This window comes from Enhydra lutris, unplaced genomic scaffold (assembly GCF_002288905.1).
Source record: "Enhydra lutris kenyoni isolate GAN:26980312 unplaced genomic scaffold, ASM228890v2 scaffoldscaffold12, whole genome shotgun sequence".
Classification (NCBI taxonomy): domain Eukaryota; kingdom Metazoa; phylum Chordata; class Mammalia; order Carnivora; family Mustelidae; genus Enhydra; species Enhydra lutris.
Window position 1 is genome coordinate 60,962,786 of NW_019154096.1, and position 26,906 is coordinate 60,989,691.

General features: G+C 43.0%; 1 protein-coding gene across 8 annotated transcripts in view; it reads right to left on the reverse strand.

Annotated features, from left to right (window-relative positions):
• Nucleotides 1-18,378, reverse strand: part of LOC111144812 (X-prolyl aminopeptidase 1) — a 53,010-nt gene extending 34,632 nt beyond the window's left edge. For 4 of the 8 annotated variants that reach the window (XM_022499305.1, XM_022499303.1, XM_022499304.1 and 1 more), the window contains exons 1-3: nt 18,268-18,318; nt 10,722-10,810; nt 2,948-3,072 (exon numbers count right to left, since the gene is read on the reverse strand). In XM_022499305.1, coding sequence (XP_022355013.1) covers nt 2,948-3,072; nt 10,722-10,810; nt 18,268-18,299 — 246 coding nt within the window. In that variant the 5' untranslated portion in view covers nt 18,300-18,318. Of the gene's footprint in view, nt 1-2,947; nt 3,073-3,507; nt 3,622-10,721; nt 10,811-17,720; nt 17,738-18,267 lie in introns of those variants that run through there. The other 4 variants (XM_022499301.1, XM_022499302.1, XM_022499307.1 and 1 more) reach the window with 4 other exon arrangements.
• Nucleotides 18,379-26,906: the final 8,528 nt, after the last annotated feature.

Sequence of the window (26,906 nt, forward strand, 5' to 3'; positions counted from 1 at the left end):
GTCTCTCTCTCTCTCAAATAAATAAATAAAATCTTTGAAAAAAGTAAAAAATTAATAAAAAGGAAATCCTGTCATAAGCTATACCTTAAAGACATTATGCTAAGTGACATAAGGCAGTCACAAAAAGACAATGGTTTGATTCCATTTATATAAGGTATATAAAGCAGTCAAACTCTTAGAAACTGAAAGTAGAGTGGTGATTAGTGGGAGGCGAGGGTAGGGGACATTCAATGGATACAGAGTTTCAGTTCCACAAGATGTAGAAGTTCTAGAGATCTATTACCCAACAATGTACACAGAGTTAACACTACTGTGCTATACACTTAGAAATAGTTGAGATGGGGGCGCCTGGGTGGCTCAGTCAGTTAAACATCTGCCTTCAGCTGAGGTCATGATCCCAGGGTGCTGGGACTGAGCCCCAGGTTGGCCCTGCTCAGCAGGAAGTCTGCTTCTCCCTCTCCCTCACAACCCCTCCTCACAACCCCCCACCTCACTCATGCATGGTCTTTCTCATTCACTCTCAAATAAATAAGATCTTAAAAAAAAAATAGCTGAGATGATAAATTTAATGTTAAAATTGCTTACCATAATAATAAAAATAAATAATAACATAGGATAATAATAAAATTAATAATAATAATAAAAAGAAGCTCATTTCACTATTTTCTTGACCACTGAATATGCTTTCTGCAGAACACCTTGAGACACAACAGGAATACTGTGAAATACCGTTTGGGGAATACTGTTCCAAACACCGAAGTACACTGAACTTCACGCTATTGCCCCAAAATATCCAATCCCTTTGGTTATTCATTTCAGCCCTTCATTTGCTCCTGAGGCCAGGAAATCTTGTTTCCAGGCAGGAGTCCAAGCTTCCTGCTACCCTACCCTGCTAACCTAGCTACCCTAGGTTAACGCTACTGTCACCACCATGGGGTCTGACACCTTTGGGAGGAGCAGAAGAGAGGCCAGTTAAAGTGGACATCTTTTAGCAACTGTTCAATTTAACAGTAATCTCTTCCATGCCACCCCTCCATCATGGTGGACCCTCACCAGTCATGTCGGCACTACCTGCCATCCCACATAGGCGCACACACACACACGCACACACACACCAGGACCCAGGTTCAACACCAAGCTACCGTGCTAATCAAGTTCTCACCCAGGACTCTGGATTTTGGGATTGAGGTTCTAGCTCAGTCTGGTATCTTGAAAGTAAAAAAGAGCAAGAGATATAAATGTGGGAACTGTTGGATGGCCCCCTACTTACCATCTACCTTGCCTAAAAAAGGGAGAAACTGATCTACAGCAAGAGCTGAAGCCCTTCCCATCCCAGTTGTTCTGGGCCAGCTGAGTTCCTGCCCTCAGGTTCCATGAGACACCACCCCCCCATCTGAGGCCCTGACATTCCACAAGTCCAGATACCATCATTCACAAGCTGGAGTTGGGCCAAAGCAGTGGCCCTGCCCTTATAGCCTTATAAAGCCTTTTCATTGTTCAGAGGACCTCAAGGCGGTTTTTATTACCTACAACTTAAGGATCCTACAGGACTAGCTGTATTTCCCCCTATAGATTATGCCCTCCTTGGGCTTCTGCCAGGGGGATTTGCCATGGTGTTTCCAAAAAGCGCTTCAACCTTCCCTGCATCTCCGCTTTGCTCCTACTAACCTTGCCACCCAGAATCCTTTCCACTTCCTCTACTTATCCAACTCTACCCATTCTTCAACATCCAGTTCCAATGCCTCCCCTGCTCATGAAGCCTTCCATCATCTTCCCTCTCACCCTCAAGCTTCCAGTGCTTTGTCCGCATTTTTTTTGTTGTTGTTGTTGTTGTTTAAACAGACAGAGATCACAAGCAGGCAGAGAGGCAGGCAGAGAGAGAGGAGGAAGGAGGCTCCCCGCTGAACAGAGAGCCCGATGCGGGGCTCTATCCCAGGACCCTGGGATTATGACCTGAGCCGAAGGCAGAAGCTTTAACCCACTGAGCCACCCAGGTGACCCTGTCCACTTTTCTTGATGGCACTGCCACATTCCACCTTGTCATACAGACATGTCTTTACTCCATGACTCAACCATATGCTTCTCAAGAACAGGGCCATTCTCACCTTTGTGTCCTGCAACTCACCTAGGGCAGTGCCTTGCACATAAGTGAAGGCTATAAAGTATGTATGTAGAGATGACTCCATGTAAGAACAGTACTTTTTATGTTATCTCTTTCCTCTATCAAACCATAAGCATAGTGAGGGCAGGAGTTTAATCTTAAATTCACCTTTGGAACCCTGCAGTCCCATTCAAACACTTGCTGACTCAACAACCTCAAAGAGTAGATACTAGAATCCTTTCACCCTCCTGCCCTTCGGCCCCATCACATGCAGTCTCCACCTCTCCAAACCCACCTCCTCCATGTTTAGGGCACTAGTGTTCTCAGAGGTAAAGGGCACTTACTGAGTTGCTTCCATCAAAGGTAATGGTTGGTGGGGGAAGGAGAGGAGAGGGTGGTGTTCAGAATTATGCCTACAATCTGCTGGGGTAGAGATCACGACAACCTTCTGGCTGTTCTTCCAGCCATGTCAGAGGGATGGGACAGTCTGGATGGGGAGAAGGTAGGCAGGACGGACAATTCTTGGAAGGACAGGGTGTGACAGAAGATGGGGTAAAGTATGTAAGCAACACAAAGGCCTAGACCTCTTCCCCTCCTTTTGTCCATTAATGCTTCCGCAGGTTATTGAAAGCTGCCTACATTCACCAGAACTAAGGATGTCAGGGCCAAGTCAGCAAGCATTCAGTGAGACCCTATTAGACACAGGCCCCTGTGCCAAGCCCTGGAGGACATGCTCAGTTGCGGACTGACAACTAAAATCCTACAAAGACACTGGGGATGGGGGAAAAGAATGAAAACAGAGGAGAGGCTGATGAGATCCATCACCGGCCCATCTCCACTCAGTACCTGGTGGGCATCTCCCGACGGGATGATGTAGGCCTGGATCGGTTCGGCCACATACTCCGTGTTCCTCATGGCTTGTCTCAGCTGCCGAAGCAGCTCAGAGGTGACCTTTGGAGCCATTCCACCCTCTGAAACAATAGCAGAGTTAGTTCCAAAACCAGCCTGCCCCATGCAACTCAATGACTAGTTCAAAGGGAGCCCTAGAGATGCACCTGCCAGCTGCCCCACCCCGGGGGCATCTTCAAACTACCCACCCCACCACCAGACCAAAACCAAAGGTCCCAGAAGCTCCAAAGTTCACAGTTCTTATATACCACTTCCAAATAGCCATTTGTGGCAAGAAAAGTTAAGCTACTAATGCTCATTTCCAAACTGATCTGTTACCTCTTTCACTTCCAGAACTATTTTCTAAAGAAATAAACAGATGCACAAAGATACCTGTTTATCTTTGTTTATAATGAAAAAGAAAAGCGGGGGGGAAATACATAATTGGGTAAATGCACTACAAAATCATTAAAAGTTACACAGACAAAAAAAAAAAAATTACACAGATCTATACTTAACTTGCAAAGACACCAACACTGGTGGGTGATTAAGAACAGATTACAAGGGGCGGTCAGTCAGTGAAGCCTTCAACTCAGGTTGGGATGGAGCCCTGCATCAGCCTTCCTGCTCAGCAGTGAGCCTGCTTCTCCCTCTCCTTCCCACTTGTGCTCTCTCTCTCTCTCGCTATCTTTAAAAAAAAAAAAAAAAAAAAGATTACAAAAGAAGATGTATAAAACCATTCTTATTTAAAATCATGTATGTGTATAATGCACAGAGAAGTTTCTAGAAGGCCAGTCACCCAAATGTTAATTAGTGGTTACCTTTCAATAGAAACATTTGGAGTGTTTTTTTTTAAGATTTTATTTACAAAAAAAAAAAAAGATTTTATTTACTTATTTGAAAGAGAGAGAGAGCAAGAGAGAGCACAGGCGGGGAGGAGAGGGAGGAAAGGGAGAAGCAGACTCCCTGCTCAGCAGGGAGCCCGACACAGGAGCTAGATCCCAGGACCTGAGCAGATGCTTAACCGACTGAGCCACCCAGGTGCCCCTAGAATGATTTTTATTTTCTTTTACTGGTGTCTTTCTGCTTAAGTTTGACTGCATTAAAAGAGGTATGATTTATACTTTTGTTAAACAGCCAACCACAGATTAGGAGTAGAAAGGTGAGTCCACTACAAATCAAAATCAAAGTCATGTACTCTAGTGAATACCTACTATCAACTGGGTGGGCAACCTGAAGGAGAAGGGGATCGGACCCTCAGTGGTCTGTGTTTGCCGTTCTAAAATATGGCGGGAGCAGAGTAGATGCAGGGTTTTCAAACAGCCCTGAAAAAGTCGCAGGGGTCCCTAGGAGTCTATCCCAATAAAGCTAGACCTTTTGGGGAGAGCGTCACCAGCTCAAGGAAACAGAAATATGAAAATCATTAAAAAGAAAATAGTAAATGTAGTCTTACTAGAAATTCTTAAACTTTTACTAATTTCTATGTACTCAAAAAGAGCACTGTCTCCTAGTGAATACAGACTATTTCTATGTGTTAAAGGCTCAGATGATGTAAGCTTACTTTCAAATCGCTTTTGCTAGTTCTTCAAAAAAAACTTTTTCTCAAAAAAGTACCATTATCAGCGAACAGTTCTGATAAATCATACTGTATGGTAACTATAGATATATGACTAGATAAGGACACTCTCTAGTTATAGTCCCATGGATATATAACAAAGTAACTTCACAAAAAGCCAGTTATGAAACAGTGACCATACATATTTTTCTATATCCCATTTAGTAGCACAAAACTATACTACTAGAATTCAGGTTGAATAATGAGTTTTTCCAGCTCATTTTAAAAATAGATTTTATTTTTTTTTTTAAGAGTTAATCTTAGATTAACAGATTTATACAGAGTTCCCATATACCTCCCTTCTCCCAACATAAACGCCTCCTCCACAATCAAGACCTCCCCACCTACGGAGCGAGAGTGTATTATGCTAAGTGAAATAAGTCCGGGAAAGACAAATACCAGATGATTTCACTCATATGTGGAATTTAAGAAACAAAACAAATGAACATGGGTGGGGTGGGAAAGGAGAGGAAAACCAAGAAACAGACTCGTAACTACGGAGAGCTGATGGTTACCAGAGGGGAAGTGGGTGGGAGGAATGGGGATGGAGATTAAGGAGGACACTGGCTGGAGCGCTTGGGTGGCTTAGTGGGTTAAAGCCTCTGCCTTGGGGCACCTGGATGGCTCAATGGGTTAAAGCCTCTGCCTTCAGCTCAGGTCATGATCTCAGGGTCCTAGGATCAGGCCCCGCATCGGGCTCTCTGCTCAGCAGGGAGCCTGCTTCTCCTCTGTCTCTGCCTGCTGCTCTGCCTACTTGTGTACTCTATCTCTGTGTCAAATAAATAAATAAAATTTAAAAAAATAAAATAAAATAAAGCCTCTGCCTTTGGTTCAGGTCATGAACCCAGGGTCCTGGGATCGAGCCCCACATCGGGCTCTCTGCTCTGCGGGGAGCCTGCTTCCTCCCACCTCTCTCTCTCTGCCTGCCTCTCTGCCTACTTGTGATCTCTATCAAATAAATAAAATCCTTAAAAAAAAAAAAAAAAAAAAGGAGGGCACTGGTTGTGATGGGCACCAGTATTGTAAGTACTGAATCACCAAACTGTACAACTGAAACTAATATCACACTGTATGTTAACAAACTGAAATTTAAATAAAAACTTGGAAAAAAAAAAAGTAAGTTTTTATAAAAAGATCCCTTGCCAGAGTGGTATATTTGTTACTCCTCCACGAACCTACATTGACATGTTATTATCCCCCTAAATCCATGGTTCATACTAGGATTCACTCTTGGTGTGGTCCATTCCATAGGTTTTTAGAAATGCTTAATGTCATGTACCCAGGATATAGCATCATATGAAATAGCTTAATAGTTTTCATTACCCTAAAATCCTCTCTGCTCAGTCTACTTATTCCTCCTCTCACTGCCCCTCCACCCCTGAAAATGACTAATCTTTTTACTGTCTTCATAGTTTTGCCTTTTCCAGAAAGTCAAACAGGTGGAATCACAGAATTCAAAGCCTTTTCAGACTGGCTTCTTTCACTAAGCAATATGTATTTAAGGTTCTTCTGCGTCTTTTCATGGCTTGACAGCTCATTTATTTTTAGTGACGAGTAACAGTCCGTTGTTTGGATATACCACAAGTTATTTTTTTTCCTTTTTTTTTTTTAAGATTTTATTTATTATTTGACACACACACACACAGAGAGAGAGAGATCACCAGCAGGCAGAGAGGGGAAACAGGCTCCCTGCTCAGCAGAGATCCCAATGTGGGGCTCAATCCCAGAACCCTGAGATCATGACCTGAGCCAAAGGCAGAGGCTTAACCCACTGAGCCAACCAGGCGCCCCTACCACAAGTTATTTATACATTCATTTTCTGAAGGCCATCTTGGTTACTTCCAAGTTTTGTCCATCATGTATGAAGCTGCTACAAACATCCATGTGCAGGTCCTTGTGTGGACATAAGTTCTCAACTCCTTTGGGTAAATACCAAGGAGCATGACCACTGGGTCATAAGGTAAGGATGTATCTAGTTTTGTAAGAAAGTGACAAACGGTCTTCCAGAGTGGCTGTATACCATTTTGCATTCCTGCCATTAATGAATGAGCATTCTTACTGCTCCCCTTCCTCACCAGCATTCGGTGCTACCAGTGTGTCAGATTCTGCCAACTAATTTTTTAAACAAATGAAAAATATTTTACTTAACCAAAAGCACCCTAAATACAATGCTGTAACACAGAGTTAAGCTGGGGCCATTACACTCCCAGTTATCTTCAAGGACTGACGTCCTGACTCACTGTAACTTGAATTCTGCTAGGTATGGATCTTTTTTAAGTTTCTTTTTCTTCAACATTTTCATCTGCTTCTTCTCCATCATCACCAGCATCTGGAGCTACAGAAGTCTCAGTCATGATGGTTACCTCCCATAGATCCCCCTATGAGGTACTATACTGACCTTGGGACTCACTGAAAAAGTACCCCATCTTTTTTTTTTTTTAAGGTTTTCTTTATTTGACAGAGAGAGATCATAAGTAGGCAAAGAGGCAGGTAGAAAGAGAGGGAGAAGCTGAGCAGAGAGCCCAATGCGGGGCTCAATCCCAGAACCCTGAGACCATGACCTGAGCCAAAGGCAGAGGCTTAACCCACTGAGCCTCCCAGGTGCCCCAAAGTACCCCATTCTTAATCTGCAAGGGTAGCTTCAACCACCAGCCTTAGGACTCCATCTCAGAGTCTCCAAACGACAGAAATACTTAAAAGACAGAGTCACTGGAAACGGGCCTATTCACAATTCCAACGTGCCCATGTTCCTTACGTTATACCTGCTTCCGAATACTTTACTGAGGAGCATCCTTTCCTTTTGTCTAATCTACTGAGCCTGTAATTTCTCATCTATCTAAGAAAGAGAGATCACAGTTATCTGATCCAACCTAAGTTTATATGTCAACACCTCCAACTGGGTTCAAAATAAAGCCCACTGTGACCTTGTAAGCTTGCAAGCATCTGAAACTTTACTAGGACATTTTCAGGGGTTTCAAACCGTATTTCTAAGCAAGTTAACATTAAAAAGAGTCAAGCCAAAATGTGGACTTCCCCTGGAGCAGTATTTCTACCTTGGCTGCAAAAGAGAACTACCTGGGGGACGTCTAATTTAACAACTCTGGAGTACAGCCTGGGCATCTGGAACTTAAAAAGCAAACACGTGACACAAGCGAATGTATTTTCTGTCAAGATCATTCATTTCCTTACAGAATGTGGCTTCTATTTAGGCACATTCTGACTTAAGGATTTCAATGGCACTGACTATGGTACATATCAACATTGTCACTGACTTCATCAATAAAGTCAGCAAAACCAATGGCAAGCACAAAATCCTCAATTACAAACTGAAAACCATCCAAGGCGAAACGGAACGGGTCGAAGGCATCCTCTGGCTCCGGAAGCTCCTCACCACCACACTCCAGCCTTCATCACCATCTCCTGCCTCATCCTCGCCTTGTTCCTCTTGACGGTCGTACTCTTCTACAGTGGCATTTCACACTTCTCCACACAACGCCACCTGCCGTCACCACCATCCCTGCCTCCTGCTCCTCCTCCTCCTCCTCCTCCTCCTCCATGCCCTTCATGAGTGGTTGGCCTGCTGCGTCAGATGCAGCCACTTTTTCGTCACCCCTACCAGACACAAAGAAAGAACTCCCAACACCACAGCCCACAGTTAGGACATGGTGAGCGGCAGCAGCAGTGGCAGCCACAGCCGAGGTGAAGAAGACCGTGAGTGACAAGGGCCAAAGCAATGGGCTGTGGCTGCGGAGGCAGCTTCCATGCATAAATGTGGCCGGGGCCGTTGTAGCCCTGCAAGTGATGGAATGGGTGAGCAGCCAGCATGGGGGGGACAAAGCAGCCGCCCAGAGAGATTGGGCCCAGGTGGGGGCGGGGGGGGGGTCTTATAAGGATCAAATAGGTTACTATATACAACACACTCAACACACTTAGAAACAATGCCTGGCGCATAGTAAATGTCATGTGTGTTCAATTCATAGAGTTAGATACACAATTAACTAACCATGGAAGCAGAGCGATAAATAGTGCAACACATGAACCTAATGCTTCCCCTCAAGAAAGGGACATGTCATCCTCATTCCTGAATAAGACCTACATATACGTGCTCAAAGATGGCTGAGCAATGTCCCAACTTCGTGTCGTGATCTTTTCAGACTCAATACAATCAACAGTAATGCATCTTCAGTGAAAGAGGAGAGCTAGGATGCTAGACGACGTCGTATTACAGCATCTGCTCCACATTTCCACATTCCGTCACCTTCAGAAATTTAGAAGCAGCCAAGAGTTAATCAGGGTGTGCAGCGAAGTAGGAAGCCAAGAGCAACAAGACTCCATGATGTAACCTTAGCCCAAACACTGCCAGGTATTTTTAAATCGTGCTTTAAAGAGAATGACTCATTTCAAAGTCTCTTGCATATGTGGGCTTGCTTTCAGAAATAAGTTCCGAAACCTTCAGCCTTTAGCATAAATACAACTTTTCTCTTAGAAGTACATGAAAAGCACACTGTGTTTACCTCACCAGGTGGACAGAATTCCGCTTGAAACAACACATGTGAAAGCACCATGCACAGCATCTGGTACATTATAAAAGCTCAAGAAATATTATTTGAATCTGGATCTGCAAAACCAGCTGGGTTTCCTACATGTCTCATTATAAGAATAGAAGAATAGAATAAGAATTTCAGCATCTTAACAAACACAGAGCTGCCAGGCTGCTCCGCCAGCATCAATCACTTTTCAGGCACTGGTTTGCTTCTTGGTCTCACTGCTGAGTGAGGACCAAGGGCTTTACATACACTGGTGGCCAGTTCTCAAAATAACCCTCCCAAGAGAGGCTGCGGTATTCCCATTTTACAGATAAAGAAACAAGAGTTAAACACTTGCCCCAGTCAACAGGATTATCAAGAACCAGGACCCAATATCTATCCAACTCCCAAGTCTATGCTCTATTTTACCACATTACCTAGAGGACATGACAAAGGCTCTCTTAAAGTATTCGAAGACCAATGGAATCAAAACAAGTGGGCTCCAGTTTCTAGTTGGGATCTGCAACCCCAGACAACTGATGTTCCCTGCAACCTTCTTTCTTCAGACAAACTAAAGAGAAGTTCTCTCTGAACTCTACATTTGATAATTGTCACTATTTACCTTCCCTTATTCTTTTTCCCCTTCCTTCTTCCATCTTCTTCTCTTCCCAAATACCACCCAAAATATGTTGTATATATTTATATTTTTAAAGAAAAGGGACCTAATTGCAAGCAGTTATAGCACTGCTCTGCCAAAAAGAGAACAGTCATGGTTGATGAACTTCAGGTAATCAATTTTTTCAATCGACTAAAAGGAAGTGCTCTGGTTTTCCTGGGCGGCCCAGAGAAAAGCACTAGTTTCCTAGGGATAGAAATAGAATAATTTACCACTTTTCAGAATTCAGGTTTCTAGCAACCCAACAATACAACTAACCAGTTCTGGGAAGAGAGCATGGTTCCAGAAATTTTTCCCGAAAAGATTTTTCTGAATGCAAAATTGATACAGCAGAGTAGGATACTATTAACTTTTCTCTTTTCAAAATTTTACAACAAAAATTGAAAGCCAACCTCTAAGGTAACCACTAAAAGTTTACATCAGAGATGGGGAAAACTAGAATTGGGCTTTTGGTGGGGTGGTTGGGGTGTGCACGGTGGGGGAGAGACTCTTAAGCCCGGAGTCGGATGCTGGGCTCGATATCACAAGCCTGAGATCATGACCTGAGGCGAAATCAAGAGTGGGAAACTTAAATGACTGAGCCACCCAGGCACCCCTAGACCCTAGAACCGGGCATTTTCAATAAGAATCTCTCTCTCCTCCTCCTCCACCACTGCCTAATCCCGAAGGAGGACATACAAAAATTATAATTCTGTAACTTACTACCTAAAGAAAGTGGTAAATACATAAACAGTAACCAACTACCCAGAACCCAAAGGACAAAATGGTTTTTAATTTCCAAATATATGCCCCCTTAGTCCCAGCCACGAGGAATTTTTAATCCTCTACCCTCTCTTTTCTCCCAACTTGGGAATAGGGTACAGGGACCTAAAATTCTTTCAAGACATTCCATCTAATTAGTAAGCACAATATTACCTCTTTCCACACCTGGGTCTCCTGAGTGTGTCACCTCGTTAGGCTCAATTATTCTTAAATTTTTCAGCTGAAAATCCTGGTGATTCGCCCTTAAGAAGAGAAAGAACAGGATATTGCAGACTTTGACCATAGGAAACGTGGCAAGGCTTAGTTAGAGAGGATATCTACTTGACTTAGCAGTTTTCCTTCATGACTCAGAAGGACTCTAACCCTGGTATCATAACGAAATAAGTAAAAGTCTCAGATAAAACTTGCAGCTAGAACAGCACCATGGAAGGCAAACCTTCTCAGATCTAACCTCTAATTCTTCAATTCTCTTCAGCTATGTCTCATCTCCTAACTAGTCTAAAAAGACTTTATTTGCAATAACTGTATTTTTCACACGTATAAATTCTATTTGGTTCTTTTTAAACTGCCTGCTCTTTCCTCATGGTGTCCCATTCTTTCACTATGGTTTCCATTCCTTCTCTTAGCTTTAATTATTTGGGGCTCTTATTTTAGAATTCCCATTAGAAGGTCCAAATCTTCAAGTTCGCTGGGTCTGCTGGCTTCCCCTCACTAAGTTATTCCTTACATGTTTTGTAATCTTTTATTAAGAGCTTATCTTCAGGGGGCACCTGGGTGGCTCAGTTGGTTAGGTGACTGCCTTTGGCTCAGGTCATGATCCTGGAGTCCCAGGATCGAGTGCTACATCGGGCTCCCTGCTCTGCACGGAGTCCGCTTCTCCCTCTGACCCTCACCTCTCTCATGTTCTCTCCCTCAAATAAATAAATGAATAAAATCTTTAAAAAAAAAAAAAAAAAAAAGAAGAAGAGCTTATCTTCAGTAGAGACTACTTTATGTATGAAAATTAGACATGTCCTAGACAAACACTACTGTCCCTGTTGTTTGCTTATAAAACTAATTTCCACTTTACTTTCTTAGATAGGAGATTTACCCACAATTCTCCCATCCCCATACAGGGATAGTATGATGCCCTGGACCCCAGGTATGAAGGACTCTGAGTGTGTAACCCCCCCAGGCTCAGCATACCAGCTACCATTCAAGCTTTAAGTTCGCCCAAATTTCTGGCACCTGAGGATTTCTTTTCTCTCAAGTCCATTCAGTCAACAAATATTCATTGAAACTCTTCTATAATCCAGGCCTAGACATAACATACTCTAGACATAACAGTGAACAAAACAGACAGCATCTCTGATCTCAGGAGGTATACAAGGGTGGGGGGGTAGGGGCTAGAGAATGCTGAAAAGAGAAGGATCCAGTTTAACCTCCAAAAGATAAAAAACAAGAATATGGTCTATCAGGGAGTATGTGTTCTATGAAGAAAAGTAAAGCAAGGCAAAAGGAAGAGTGTCAGAGAGGTAAGGTGAAAGGTGATTTTATATGGGGTTGCCAGGCAAGATCTCTTTGCTAACAGATGATATTCTAGATAGAGTCCTTTAAAAAAGTGAGGAATCAAGCCATGTGAATGTCTAAGAAAAGAATGTTCTAGAAAAGGGGAATTTTAAGGGCAATGGCCCTAAGGCAGAAGTATGCCTGGTACACATCAGAGAAAGCAAAGAGGCCAGTGTGGTTGCACGTGCTGGCAGGAAGAGATGTATATGTGGTTAGGAGACAAGATCAGAGAGGCAACACGAAGCCTTTAATAGGTGATACAAAGGGTTTGGATTTTATTCAGCTATGAACTTAAAAGTAATTTTATTATATTTACCACATTTTTATGTGTCAGTAGAGGGAGAAGAGCCCACATTAGGTCAGTCTACCACACAGAGAACCAGAAGACCAGAGATTTTCACTAATCACTCCAGGTCGATTCCCAGAGAACTTAATTTTGTAGGACCGAATGGGATGTTCTTTATTGAGGGAATCATATATTCTTTCATTAAAAAATAGAACATATCAGTATTTCTTATAAATATAAGTGCAATTGTCCTCAAGAAAATACTAGCAAAACTGAATCCAGTAACATATAAAAAAGGATCATACACCAGGACGCCTGGGTGGCTCTGTCAGTTAAGCATCTGCTTTTGGCTCAGGTCATGATCTCAGAGTCCTAGGATCGAGCCATGCATCGGGCTCTCTGCTTAGCATGGAGACTGCTTCCCCCTCTCTCTCTGCCTGCCTCTCTGCCTACTTGTGATCTCTCTCTCTCTGTCAAAAAAATAAATCTTTAAAAAAAAAAAAAAAGACGACTCAATATTATTAAAATGCCAATACTCCCCAAAATAATCTAGAGGCAACCCCTATCAAATTTCAGCTAGCTTGTACGTGCAGAAATTGAGAAGCAGATCCTAAAATTCTTATGAAAATAGAATCCAGAACAGGCAAATCAATCTTGAAAAAGAACAAAGTTGGAGGATTCATCCTTCCTGATGTCAAAACTAATAAAACTACAGTAATCAAGACAGTGTGATATTGGCATAAAGACAGACTTACAGATCAATGAAACAGAACAAGTTCAGAAATAAACCTCACATTTACTGTGAATTTTGTGTGAGTTTTATTTTTATTTTTATTTATTCTCAAATATTTTTAATTAACATATAATGTATTATTTGCCCCAGGAGTACAGGTCTGTGAATCATCAGGCTTACACAATTCACAGCTCTCACCACAGCACATACCCTCCCCAATGTCCATAACCCAGCCAATCTATCCCTTCCTACCCAACCCCCAGGAAACCTCAGTTTGTTTCATGAGTACTGCCAATTTTTGACAACAGTGCCAAAACTATCCAATGGAGAAAAAAATAAATAGTTTCCAACAAATAATGCTAGGACAACCAGATATCCATATGCCATAAACAAAAATTAACTCAAAATGGATCATAAACATAAATGTTTTCTTAGAAGAACAGACATAAATCTGCCTGATCTTGGAGTGGGCAATGATTTCTTAGATATGACGCCAAAAGAGTAAGCAACCAAAGAAAAGAGATACGATGGATTTCATTAAAGACTTCTGTACTTCAAAGGATACCATCAAAAAAGTGAAAAGACAACCAAAAAATGAGTCAAAACACTTGCAACTCATATCTGATAAGAGTCTAACATCCAGAGTATATAAAGAACTACTACAACTCAACAATAAAAAGACCACCCAATTTTAAAATGGTCAAGGGCATCTGAATAGACATTTTTTTTTTAAGATTTTGTTTATTTATTTGACAAACAGAGATCACAAGTAGGCAGAGAGGCAGGCATAGAGAGAAAGGAGGAAGCAGGCTCCCCACTAAGCAAAGAGCCTGACATGGGGCTTGATCCCAGGCCACTGGGATCATGACCAAAGCCAAAGGCAGAGGCTTTAACCCACTGAGCCACCTAGACGCCCCCGAATAGACATTTCTGAATACACATTTCTCCAAAGAAGATATACAAATGGCCAATGAGCACATGAAAAAACTTTAAACATCTTTATCCATTAGGGAAATGCAAATCAAAACCATAATGAGATATAATTTCATATGCAATAGGAAAGTTATAATAAAAAGAAGACAATAACAAGTATGGGTAAGGATGTGGAAAAATTGGAACCCTCAAACAATGCTGGTGGGAATATAAAATGGTGTAGCGACTTTGGAAAACAGTCCAGTATTCCTCAAAACATTAAATAAAGAATTATCCCGGGGTGCCTGGGTGGCTCAGTGGGTTAAAGCCTCTGCCTTCGGCTCAGGTCATGATCCCAGGGTCCTGGGATTGAGCCCCACATCGGGCTCTCTGCTCAGCAGGGAGCCTGCTTCCTCCTTTCTCTCTCTTTGCCTGCCTCTCTGCCTACTTGTGATCTCTGTCTGTCAAATAAATAAATAAAAATCTTTAATAAAAAAAATAAATAAAATAAAATAAATAAATAAAGAATTATCCCATACTCAGTAATTCCACTAGGTATGGGCAACTGAAAAATCTAAGTCCACGTAAAAACTTGTATACAAATGTTCATAGCATATTCGTAATAACCAAAAAGTAGAAACAACGCAAAGGTCCATCAACTGATGAATGGATAAATAAGTGGTCTATCCATACAATGGAATATTATTTGGCAATTAAAAAGGAATCAAGTAACGATAACATGCTACAACACAGTGAAGTTTGAAAACATTTTACGCAAAGTGAAAAAAGCCAGTCACAGAAAACCGTATTTTGCATGTATCTGTACACAATGTCCAGAAGAGGCAAATCCATAGAGACAGAAACTAACTGGCCACTGCCTAGAGCTAAGTGAAGCTGGGGGAAATGAGGACTGCCCGCTAATGTGTACAGGGTTTCCTCTTGGCAGGGGGATAAAGAGGTTTTAAACTGACAGTCCTGATGGCTGTACAACTCTAGTGAATATTCTAAAAGCCACTGAAATGTATGTTTTTAAAAGGTGAACTGTGTGGTACATGAATTACATCTCAATAAAGCTGTTATAATATTTTACAAAGTAAGAAAACTTTTTTTTTTTTTGGACAGAGATCACCTGATTTCCCTTGACTTCATATACCCATTGACAAGACGGTGAGCCAAGGAAGTCAGTTTCTCTACACATTCGGAGTTAACTGGTCCCAGTGACTAATTGGGACACGGGCAAAAGAGCTGGAGGGAAATTATTCACAAGTAGCTCTACTCATTCACTTGATAAGAAAACAAAGATAACGTACCACAGGCCATACACAAGTGCAAAGACAAGAAATCAGGTCCGACACAGGATGCTCATGGGAGAATTTGAATTCAAACTCTCTCCCTAAGCATAACTACCTCTACCTTCCCATCAGGCTCAAAGGGGCCATGAAGCAGGTAAACATTACAGTTGTTCTGCTCCTGTCCTACCCTGGTCTCTGCAGAACCCAAGATCCTTGAACAGATACATTCTCAGGCTCAGTTGAAGAAGGGTTACCATTTTTTTCTTTTTTTTTTTTTTAAGGGCTATCATTTAAATGTTAGAGCTACAGGGGCACCTGGGTGGCTCAGTGGGTTAAGCCTCTGCTTTCGGCTCGGTCATGATCTCAGGGTCGTGGGATCAAGTCCCACATCGGGCTCTCTGCTCCACAGGGAGCCTGTTTCCTCCTCTCTCTCTCTCTGCCTGCTTCTCTGCCTACTTGTGATCTCTCTCTGTCAAATAAATAAAATCTTTAAAAAAAAAAAATGTTAGAGCTACAATGTACCTCAGGGACCATCCAACTCAGCTCCCTCCTCTAGACAAAGAAACAGAAACAGAGATCAACTTGCTGGAAACCTCAGAGCTAGCTGGTGACAGAGCTTGTCTAGAACCACAGTCCAGGCCTCCCAACTGCCAGCAGTTCTCTTCCCATTCCCAGGACTTCCTCAGCCTACACCTTCTCAACGTCATGATGTACCATGTGTCAGGAGGTGGGTCTGGGGAAAGAAGCATGTGAAGAACTTCTTGTTCAATCTTTGCACAAGATGAGTAGGGTACCTCTTTCTCTCTCTTTTTAAAGAAATCCCAGCAGGGGGGCGCCTGGGTGGCTCAGTGGGTTAAGCCGCTGCCTTCGGCTCAGGTCATGATCTCAGGGTCCTGGGATCGAGTCCCGCATCAGGCTCTCTGCTCGGCAGGGAGCCTGCTTCCCTCTCTCTCTCTGCCTGCCTCTCTGTCTACTTGTGATCTCTCTCTGTCAAATAAATAAATAAAATCTTTAAAAAAAAAAAAAAAAGAAAAGAAATCCCAGCAGGGTTGTGCTTATCATCCCCCTTACCCTGGTCCATGAGACTCATACACGTCTATCACTGGGATGGGACAAAACAAGGACCAAGTTGCTCAATCACACCTCAGTTCAGATAAGGGTATACTGAAACAAGTTTTAGGGTGCGGTAGTGAGAAATGCAGTCTTTTCCCACCCAAAGTCTACCCCTCCCTCTTTTGGTCAAAGCACAATGGTTTCCATCTGAGACTGTCTTGTCTCCATTTTCAGTCCACAGAGTAGGGATGAATCTCATCCCCTCACCCACCAAGTTCTGGGACCCAGGCCTGGGCAATCTATTCTTGTGGCCATGACTGGTTCAGGAATAAACATAAGGTCAAGTCAGCCCACTGGAAATCAGATCTGGGATTTGTGCTCCAACCGTTAGGAAAGAGGGCTCTATTTCTGCTGGGGCTGCCAGCATAGAATGGTCGTACTTCCAGAAGGAAAGTCTGCCTGAGAATGAAGCCAATACTTAAGAAATCAGAGCCAAGAGATGCAAAAAAGAGGCCAAGTCTGATGCCAGTGTTGGTCTCCTGTACTCAGTTGCACTAGAAGCCAGCTCAACCCTTTTTTACCTAAGTCAGTTTTACCTGAACCGCAAGAAGTTCTCATGTTTACACTGAGTAGCTCTTAAATTTTGCCACTAGGGAAAGGGCCTAGGGCAAACAGCCCTTCTCAGCCTCTCAATTGCCTCCCATGTGTGGTAAGGAGGCTCTGCCAGCTGATGCTGAGAGACCCTTCTGCCCTCAAAATGTTGTGATTCTATAAATCTAATCTTGGTCCTCAAAGCTACTTATGTGACTAGGACCTAATTCATCATTAGCCACCTGCCTAACCCCATTGTCAGCAGTTAATATAAGGCAACTCCTTCCACACCAGGTTTGCCACACCTCCCCACATCCTTCCACAAGATAGGCCTGGTTCTCTACACATCCCTCCTTCTCTACTCATCCCCAACATGATATGGCAAGGCCAAGGCCAGGTCAAGGTCAGCTTGCGATCTGTCCACTCAAAATCACAACTACAAGCCACGGTCTGTGTTCATGCTTCCAGGCGTATTCACTCAAGTCTCAACTGGCCTGAGGATGACTGACCCCAATCCCGTGTGGATCTCCAAGGATTCTGGCTTCCCGTCTTTGTGATCTCCAAACATTTCTCAGTCTCCCACTTTGTCAGAAGTATAGCCCAGTTGTGGCGGGAGAATAAACCGAAATGTGTCTGAGATGAGGAGATTACCCTTCCCACGCCCCCTGTACCCAGGGAGAGCCCAGGACAGGCTACTGGTGGGATCTTGGAGAGATTACGCCAAAGTATTCCCTCACACAGCCTCTGAAACCATGCGGGTGGGGATGGGCCCGCGGGTGCCAATCTTCCTGGCGATAGGAGATCAATAAGGCGAACTGCTGCTGTATTGTCAGGGCTGTAAATCTGAAGATTATATTCCGCGGGAAGAGGGGCAAGGACAGGGGCTCGCCCACTTCCCCGGGAAACCCGGAGGCGCCTAGAGGGGCCAACTTCCTGCAACAGCGGGGGCCTTCCTGCCAGGCCAGGAGTAGAGGTGGAACACGGACACCGACCCTCGGGCTGAGCGCCGCAGCTCTGCGGGCACACACGTCCGTGGGCCCGGATCGGGCGGCCCGAGGGTGCACGCGGCCCTCCTGAAACGAACCTGAACTTGCCTGGCTGCAATGGTCCCCTCCCCCTGCTCCCGCTCAGGGGGCTCCCGCAAGCCGGGGCCCTCTCCGGACTATGGTGGGCCGCCTGCTGCTTCTCCCCTTCTGGTTCCTGCCCTCTGGGGTGCAAAATGCGCGTCCGGGCCCCGGGGATCGCGCACAGCCCAGAAGCCGGCTCCCCGGCAGAGTCCCTCACCTTACTCGCGGTGCCTTTCTGGAGGCTGCCATTCGGCGGTGACGTGCCCCGGCCCACGTCAGGGGAGCGCAGACCAGCTGATCACCCTGGGAAGAGCAGGAAGGAGCGAGGCCGGCGTGCACGCTGCAAGCGCGCGAGCCGAGCGGCCACGCCCCCTTCTGTGGCGTGCGCTCGCGCCGCGGCCCCGCCCGCCAGCCCGGAGCTCAGGGGGTGTCGTCAGGGAGGCGGGAAACGGGAGGCGGGTCTGCGTTTCCACCCCATGAGGCTTTGCCTCTTTCCCCCGCAGCGAGTTAAGGAATGGAGGCCATACCACGGACCGTCATATCTGCTGATTTTTCTCACTGTTCCCCAAAGAGAAAAAAGAGGAACTTTGCCGGCTGAAAGGGCTGTAGCGCGAAGAGCTGCTCTCCAGGGAGTCTCCGACCTTGAAGAGGGCAGAGAGGAGAGAGACAAAGCCAGTTCTGACAGTACTCCAGCAGGGTCTCACTTCCTGAGGCTTTAGAGATGTCCCCCAAAATCACTTCCCCAGGCAACATCCAAATCCAGCTGGCCACTCCACACGGAGAGCTAACAAGCTCTTCAGACTTAACATGTCTGAACCAAGCTCCCGGCCCAAAGCATGAAAACAAAACAAAACTGCTCCACCAGTCTTGGCCATCTCAGCCAGTGGCTACTCCATTATTTCAGGATGCTCAGGCCAAATTCTTGAAGCCATCCCTACCCTCTTCGCTCAAACACCCCCCACCCACCCCACTCCCCAACCCCTCCACCCCGCCGGTCAGATCCTGTTGACCTGTTTTTAAAATAAATCCCTAATCCGAGGCGTCTCACCACCCCTCCTGTCTCTGCTCTGGTCTGGCGCACTTGAGTGATTGATTTTACTGGCCTCCCTACTGCCACCCACACCTGCACTGTCTGGACTGAACACTGCAGCCAGATCTATCCTTCGAAGTCTGAGATCATGTTGCTACCCAGCTTAGCACTTCCTGATGGTTCCTCAGGTCACGCAAGCTGAAAGTTCTATTTGATCTGCCCCTAACTTCACTTCCTTCTATTCTCACCTTGCTCACTCTGCTCCAGCGAAAACTAGCCTCCTTTCTAGTCTTGAAAAGCTAGGCATACTCATGCCCCAGGGCCTTTGGACTTGCTCTTTATCCAAATATTAGGGCTCTCTTCCTCACCTTTCTCTCAACTTGCCTGTGAGTCTTTGCTCACATATCATCTTCTCTCTTTAAAAAAAAAAAAAAAAAAAAAAATTATTGATTTGAGAATGAGAACGAGCAGGGAGAGGGGCAGAGGGAGAAACAGACTCCCAGCTGACCGGGGAACCTGATGCAGGGACCTGATGCAGACCTTCTCTGACCACCTTGTTTAAAATACAACCTTGCCACCAATCCTAATCCCCCCTTACCCTGCTGTATTTTTTTCCATAGTGCTTATCACCTTTTACTATGATAAAAATTTACTTGTATTGTATTGTATTCTATCCCCTCCTACAAACACATACACACACACACACACACACACACGCACACACACAATAGTCATCAGTGCAAGGATTGTGTCTCTGCTGTTTAATGATGAACAATTCCTGCCATGTGGTAGGTTCTCACTGCATATTTTCTGCGTGAATGAATGCCCCTAGAAAGTGCAGTTCTCAAGGGTAAGGGATTCTGGTGCTTAGAACAGCACTTGGCACAGAGTCAGCACTTAGGAAATATTTGCTAAGTGAAAGTAACCACGTTTTTAAAGGTGATCTACATTTCTTGCTTTGACCTTGGTGAAGGCCTTAAGACACCTTATCAAATAGGTCCTGCCATCTGCAAGAACTTGAAGTTCTGGTTGTTATTCAATAAGCATTTAGATAAGCTAAATTAGGCCCCACAGAAAAAGTCTGAAAGAACGAAAAGATGTGGCGCCTTGGAAAGCAGCAGACGGCTGTTTCATGTCCTCAGATTTATAGAGCCAAAAAAGAAGGAGATTGTAAATAAAATGACTGGTTCCAGCCCACATCTGATAGATGGTGGGAAAGATCAAGTTGTAAGAGAAAAAAGGAAATGTCAGAGAGGCGGATAAGTGGGACGCAAAAGAAACAGGTATTTCGTAATCACACTGCCTAGGAGGAGTCTGCTCAGAATTTACAGCATCTGGCTTTAGCAGAGAGAATACTTTGTGTTCCCTGGACCGGATTTGAATTCCGGTTTGCCGTCTTACAAGGCAGCCCTTCCCATCTGAAGCTTCTTCTGGGACAAACTCAGAGAGAAATTGTTGGGCCAAATTATCACGAAAGGTGAGAACACTGGGGTTATGTCAGGCTCTTCTGACTCTTCGGTCCTTACATGTCTGGAGAGGTGGAACAGTCACTAATGTTTACTGAGCACTATGTGCCTGGCCCACAACAAGCAAGGAGTGGAGCACTGTTATGCTCATTTTACTGGTTAAGGAGACTGAGGTTTGCAGAGGTTAAGTCACTTGCCCAAAGTCCACAAGCTAGGCAGGGGTGGGGCTCCGTGGGATACATTCAGGCAGCGGGATGGATTCCTAGCCCCTAAGCCCTTAAACACAAAGGGACCCTAGAGGTCACCTCATCCAACCTGGTAGTCCAAACCCTGGCCAGAGAGAAGCAGCCAGATTCAACATTCAAACCCAGACTGCAATGGGCCTTAGATATAGCCAGAACATTAAGTGTGTAAAAAGAATGAATTGTACCCCTCACACCCGCAATTCGTATTTTGAAGCCCCAACCCCTAGTATCTCAAAATGTGATTGATCATATTTGGAAATAGAACCACTGTAGATGTAATCACTCAAATGAGGTCATACTGAAGCACTGGACCCTTAATCCAATAGGACTGGTATCTTTATAAGAAGGGGAAACTTGGACACAGACAGAACACCATGTGACAATGAAGGCAGACATCACAATGATGCATCTACATGCCAAACATTGCCACCATATGAGCAGAAGCTAGGAGAGAGGCATGGAACAGATTCTCTTTCACGACCCTCAGAAGGGACCAACCCCACCTTGATCTTGGAGTTCCAGCTTCCAGAACTTGTGAGAAAATAAATTTCTGTTCAAACCACCTAGTTTGTGGTACTTTGTGACAAAAACCATGGGAAACAATACAAAAATAGTTCTACGTGTTCAAGCATGTGAATTGTGGAGCTTATTTTGGCCATACAATATTCACCCATTCTCCTTCCTTTCCTCCCTCCCTCCCCAGCTCATTCTCAATCTGTGTTATTCTGGTGAAATACTTGGATTCCAGGAGTCTTTGATGACCTGGGCACAAGATGCGCAGTGAAGACTCAGAGATTGCTATGGGACCAGGGCAACGTGATTTACATGGTGGGAGCTGGCACAGAGCTTTGTTCTCCTCTGCCAGGTAAAAACCTGGATGCATGTTTTCTGGAACTGCTGCCTCTGCTAGCAACATGTGAGCAGCACCAAAGCAGCAGAAGGCAGAGCAAAAGGAAAGGAAGAGAAGCTGAAACATCATTGTAAGGACCTATTTAGCAAGAGGCTTTCATTAAAGTTAAACTGTCCCTGCTCCCTTCTGCCGCTCTCTCTCCCTCTCTCTCTCTCTGACAGATAAATAAATAAAATCTTAAAAAAAAAAATGTCTACTAGGGTAAATTATAATTCAGTTGGTCACCTAGCATCACTGTGGAGTTTCCTGTGTGTGTTACAATCTCATTGGTCACCTGTGCATGGCCAGACCCAACCGCATGGCCTTTGCTCTTAAAAGCTAGTCTGTGAAACAGAGAAGGGTCGCCCTCTCTTGTAAGAGGTGCGTCCCCAAACGTTCAGTTAGATTCTTGATGCTTGGCATGAAATAAAGCTTTGCTTGACCTTCGCTTTGTATCAGTCTCGCTCCTTTAATCATGGACCCATTATTGGGGCATAACATCATCATGTAATTTGAGCCCTGAATCCTGCCATGCCTGAAACCAAATCTCCCACTGGACTTTTCAAATATCAGCGCAAAAATTTCCCTTTGTGTTTACGTCAGTTTGACGTGGATTTTCTGTCACTTGCAATTGAAAGACTCCTCCCTGAATCATTTAAGTAAGTTGCATTCCATCTGTGCAACTGAATGTTATGCATGAAGTAGATATAATTATATTAATATTGATAATATTATCAATTATAATTATATTAATATAGATAATATTATATTAATATTGATAATTAGTTATGAACTAAAATGGAAAAGGCCGATTACAAAATAATGTAATATCCCATTTTTATTATTATATATGCACATATATCTCTACTAACATAGATACCTTTTTAAAATAAAAGGAGAATGATCCACAAAGTGTTAACGTTTATCTTGAAGTGACAGAATTTGGGGTGATCTTAATTTTGCTCTGCTTCTTTATTTTAAGATTGGTTTTGTTATTTTTAAAAAGCTCAAAACACTACTCCTTTCTCTGACCCTTTCTCCTTTAAAGACATAATGAAGGACCTGTTTCATTCTCCAAATATGAGCAGCACAAGCAAAGTAGCCCTCCAATACTCAATTTAATAACTGGTTGATGGCCTGACCATTGATGGGGGAAAGGGAGCAACATCCCTTTTGATAAAACCCCAGATGAAAGGACTGAAAAAATAAAAATCCTTGTAGGATATCAAACAAAATTACAACTTTAGAGGAGGCTTTTAACCTTTTCAAACATTTCAGTTTGTTCTAATAAAATTGATCGCTATAGAACCAGTGATGAGTGAGGCTCTCATAAATTGGTACAATATGGCCTTATTTTTGTAAAGCTAACCAAAGATAGGCTTGTGGTTACACCCTAGAAAGGAATGGGAGAAGAAAAGCCAACTTTTGGGACTGTAGAGTCTGCCAAAACAATGTACTGTAAATTAAGGGTGGGAGAATGCATTTGGCTCAGTTCAGAATCTACTCCCCCTTTGTATTCAATGAAAACTGAACTCAGACCTTTTGATATCTGAGTTCTATTTACTCTTGGCAAAGTTCAATTCTTTGGTTCAAACGAAAAAAAAAAATTAAAGAGACCCAAAGGATTTCTTGGACATCAAATGGTTCTTGCACAAACAACATAATGATGAGCTAAGTGTAAATGAATCAGGAATATACAGAGTAAGTGACTGAAACACGCAGACCTCCCCATGATTCAGGAAAAGAGGCTCAGGGAAGCATTGTGTCCTCTCTTCCTTTAAGGAGGATTCCTTTTTACCATATTTTATCCTTTTCTCAAGGAGTCTATGAGAGACCTTCAGAAAATGTGGGAAAAGGATGAGAGTATATCCAGCTGTTCCTGATGTTGACTTTTCACAATCCCTTCCTGGCTCTGCCTTGAAATCTGGGCTTTGGATAGAAACAGCATGGCCTAGAGGTAAAGGTCGAGGACAAGTTCTGGCCCTAACTCTGCCACTAAATAGCCGTGTGACTTTAGAACTGGCAGATCATCCTCTTCTGTTTCCTAGGAATTTGGGGTTGACCAGCCTCTTCCAGACCTGCTATGCATTTGATCAAGTTCTAATCAAAAGACTTGAAGCTGGCAGCCTGGCAGAGCTTTGTGTGGCTCTCACTATAGTCATTTTTCATAACAGTTTTATTGGGATATAATTCACTTTCTATACAATTTAGCCATTTAAAGTATGCAACTCCATGACTTTTAGTATATTCCATTTTTTGAACATTTTTATCACCCTTGGCATTTACCGCCCATTTCCCTTGGCATTTACTTCCCATTTGCCTCCATCCTTTCTATTCTAGGCAATCACTAATCTACTTCCTATAGATCTGCCTCTTCTGGCTGTGTCATATAAATGTAGTCTTACAGTATATGGTCTTTTGTAGCTGACCTCTTTCATTTCGCATAATGTTTTCAAGGTTTATCCATGTTGTAGTATGTACTTGATTCCTTTTTATTGTCAAATAAAGTCCCATGTAATGTTCATCCATTCATCAGTTGATGGACATTTGGGTTGTTTCCACTTTTTGGATATTGGGAGTGATGCAGCTATGAACATTCATGTACAAGTTTTTGTATGGACATGCTTCCATTTCTCTTGAGTATATATGTAGGCATAGAAATGTTGAGTCATATGGTCACTCTATGTTTCACCTTTTGAGGAAGTGCTAAGTTGTTCTTCAAAGTGGCTCCACCATTGTACATACCCACCAGCAATGTATGAGGGTTCCCATTTCTTCACATACTAATCAACACTTGCTGACATCTTTCTTTTTTATTTTAGTCATCCATTATAGTAGGTATAAAATGGTAACTTGTGGTTTTGATTTGCATTTCCTGAGAGCTAATGATGTTGAGCTTTTTTTTCCATGTGCTTATTGGCCATTTGCATATCTCCACTGGAGAAATAGCTATTTGGAACATTTGCCCATTTTAAAATCGGGTTGTTTTTTCAGTATCGAGTTGTAAGCATTCATTATATACTCTAGATGCAAGTCCCTCATCAGACATATGATTTGCAAATATTTTCTCCCATTCCGTGGGTTGTTGCATTTTTAAATTCTAGTTAGATAGCAACATTTAAAAAAGGAAAGGTTTGCTATTTAAAAATCCCTATCTTCAGCTTCTTTTGAAAAATCAGGAGATTGGTTTGGCAACACTGGCCCTCACTTCTATACAGCAACAAGCAGCATGAACAGAGCAGGGGCTTCTCCCTTAAGGTGGGACAGGGAGCCCTCCATTTAACCACGTAGGTTCTACTGTTACCTGCCAGGCCCCTGTAGACATCCCCGTATGTGACTTCTAAGGAATTTGACAAAGCATGGCCTGGATTCCAACTCCACTGAAATTGCCCTTGTGCAATTGAACTAAATCAACCACATCTTGCCAAAATGTTTTACCCCTGGCACACAAACACAGAATGCCCCAAACTTAGCACCAACTAGCAAGTCCTTCAGTCTTCCTGTTTAGTGACTTGGACTTTGCAAGGCGTGGGGCAACTCACTGGGGCTTGGCAAGGTCTGCAGAATTTTGGCAACCCTCTTGGTACTTATGTCATGAGTGTCCCTTGCCATAACGCATCCTCAGTATTAACTCAAACAAGCCAAACTCAAACAAATGGAATCGAAAAACAGAGGAGCAGTCTGTCTGAACTTCAAAACACTACATAAAAATATCAGGAAAACAATTTCATGCTTAGGACCATAGCCAAGAATAAAAATCACAATTTCTGATTGTTAAACATCCCTTCCTCTAACCATAATTTGCCTGCTAAAAGCAGCCCCTTCTCAGTATAAAATGAAGAGCTCTAAAAATATGTATTAGTAACTTAATCTAGTCTATAACATTCTTTTCTTCTGTTTCTCATTAACCTTTGTTTACATTTTTATTCATACATCCCTTCATTTAAACCTTTTTATCCTTACTATTTTTTTTTAAACAGCTGCGTTGGTATATAATTCACATGTCATATAATTCGCTCACTTAAAGTACACAAGTAAGTGGGCCTTAGCATATTTACAAAGTTGTGCCAACATCACCACTATAACCTTTTAATCCCTCCTAAAGAAATCCCTCACTCCTCACTTCCCCATCCCCCACGGCCTTACAAAACCACTAATCTATTTTCTGTCTCCATAGGGTCTCCTCTTCTGAGCATTCCATATAAATGGAATTATAAATTATGCAAAACATCACCTTTTGTGTCCAGTTTATTTCATTTAGCATAATACTGTCAAGGTTCATCCATGTTGTGGCCTGTATCAGTGTCTCGGTCCTTTTTATGGCAGAATAGTATTCCATTGTATGGATATGCCACACTTTATTTATCCATTCAAATGAATATTTGGGATATACAAGGAACTCATGCAATTCAGTAGCAAAAAGAAATAACCCAGTTTATAAATGGGCAAAGGATCTGAATAGGGATTTTCCCAAAGAAGCCATACACATAGCCAACAAGTTTATGAAAAGGTGCTCAACATCACTAACCATCAGGGAAATGCAAATCAGAACCATAATAAAATATCACCCCACACCTGTTAGAATGGCTATTATCAAAAAGACAAGAAATAACAAGTGTTGGGGAGAATGTAGAGAGAAGGAAACCCTTGTGTATTGTTGGTGGGAATGTAAAATGACACAGCTATTATAGAAAATAGTATGGAGGTTCTTCAAAACATCAAAATAGAACTACCATATGATCCAACAATCCCACTTCTGGGGATATATCCAAAAATCACCATCTTAATAAGATATCTGCACTCCCATATTCATTGCAGCGTTATTCATGATAGTCAAGACATGGAAACAACCTAAGGGTCCATCAACAGATAATGGATAAAGAAAGTGTGATAATATATACACAGTGAAATATATTCTGCATTAAAGAAAAGGAAACCATCCATTTGAGACAACATGAATGAACCTGGAGAACAATGTGCTAAGTGAAACAAGCCAGACACAGAAAGACAATCATTTCATGATCTCACTTATATGTGAATTCTAAAAAAAAAAAAAGTTGAACTCATAGTAACAGAGCAGAATGGTAGTTAGCAGAGGCTAGCGGGAGGTGGAGAGTAAAGGGGGAAGAGGTAATATTTATCAAAGGATACAAACTGTTAGTTATAAGATGAGTGAGTTCTGGAGACCTAATGTACAACTTGGTGAATATACTAATGATAATGTAT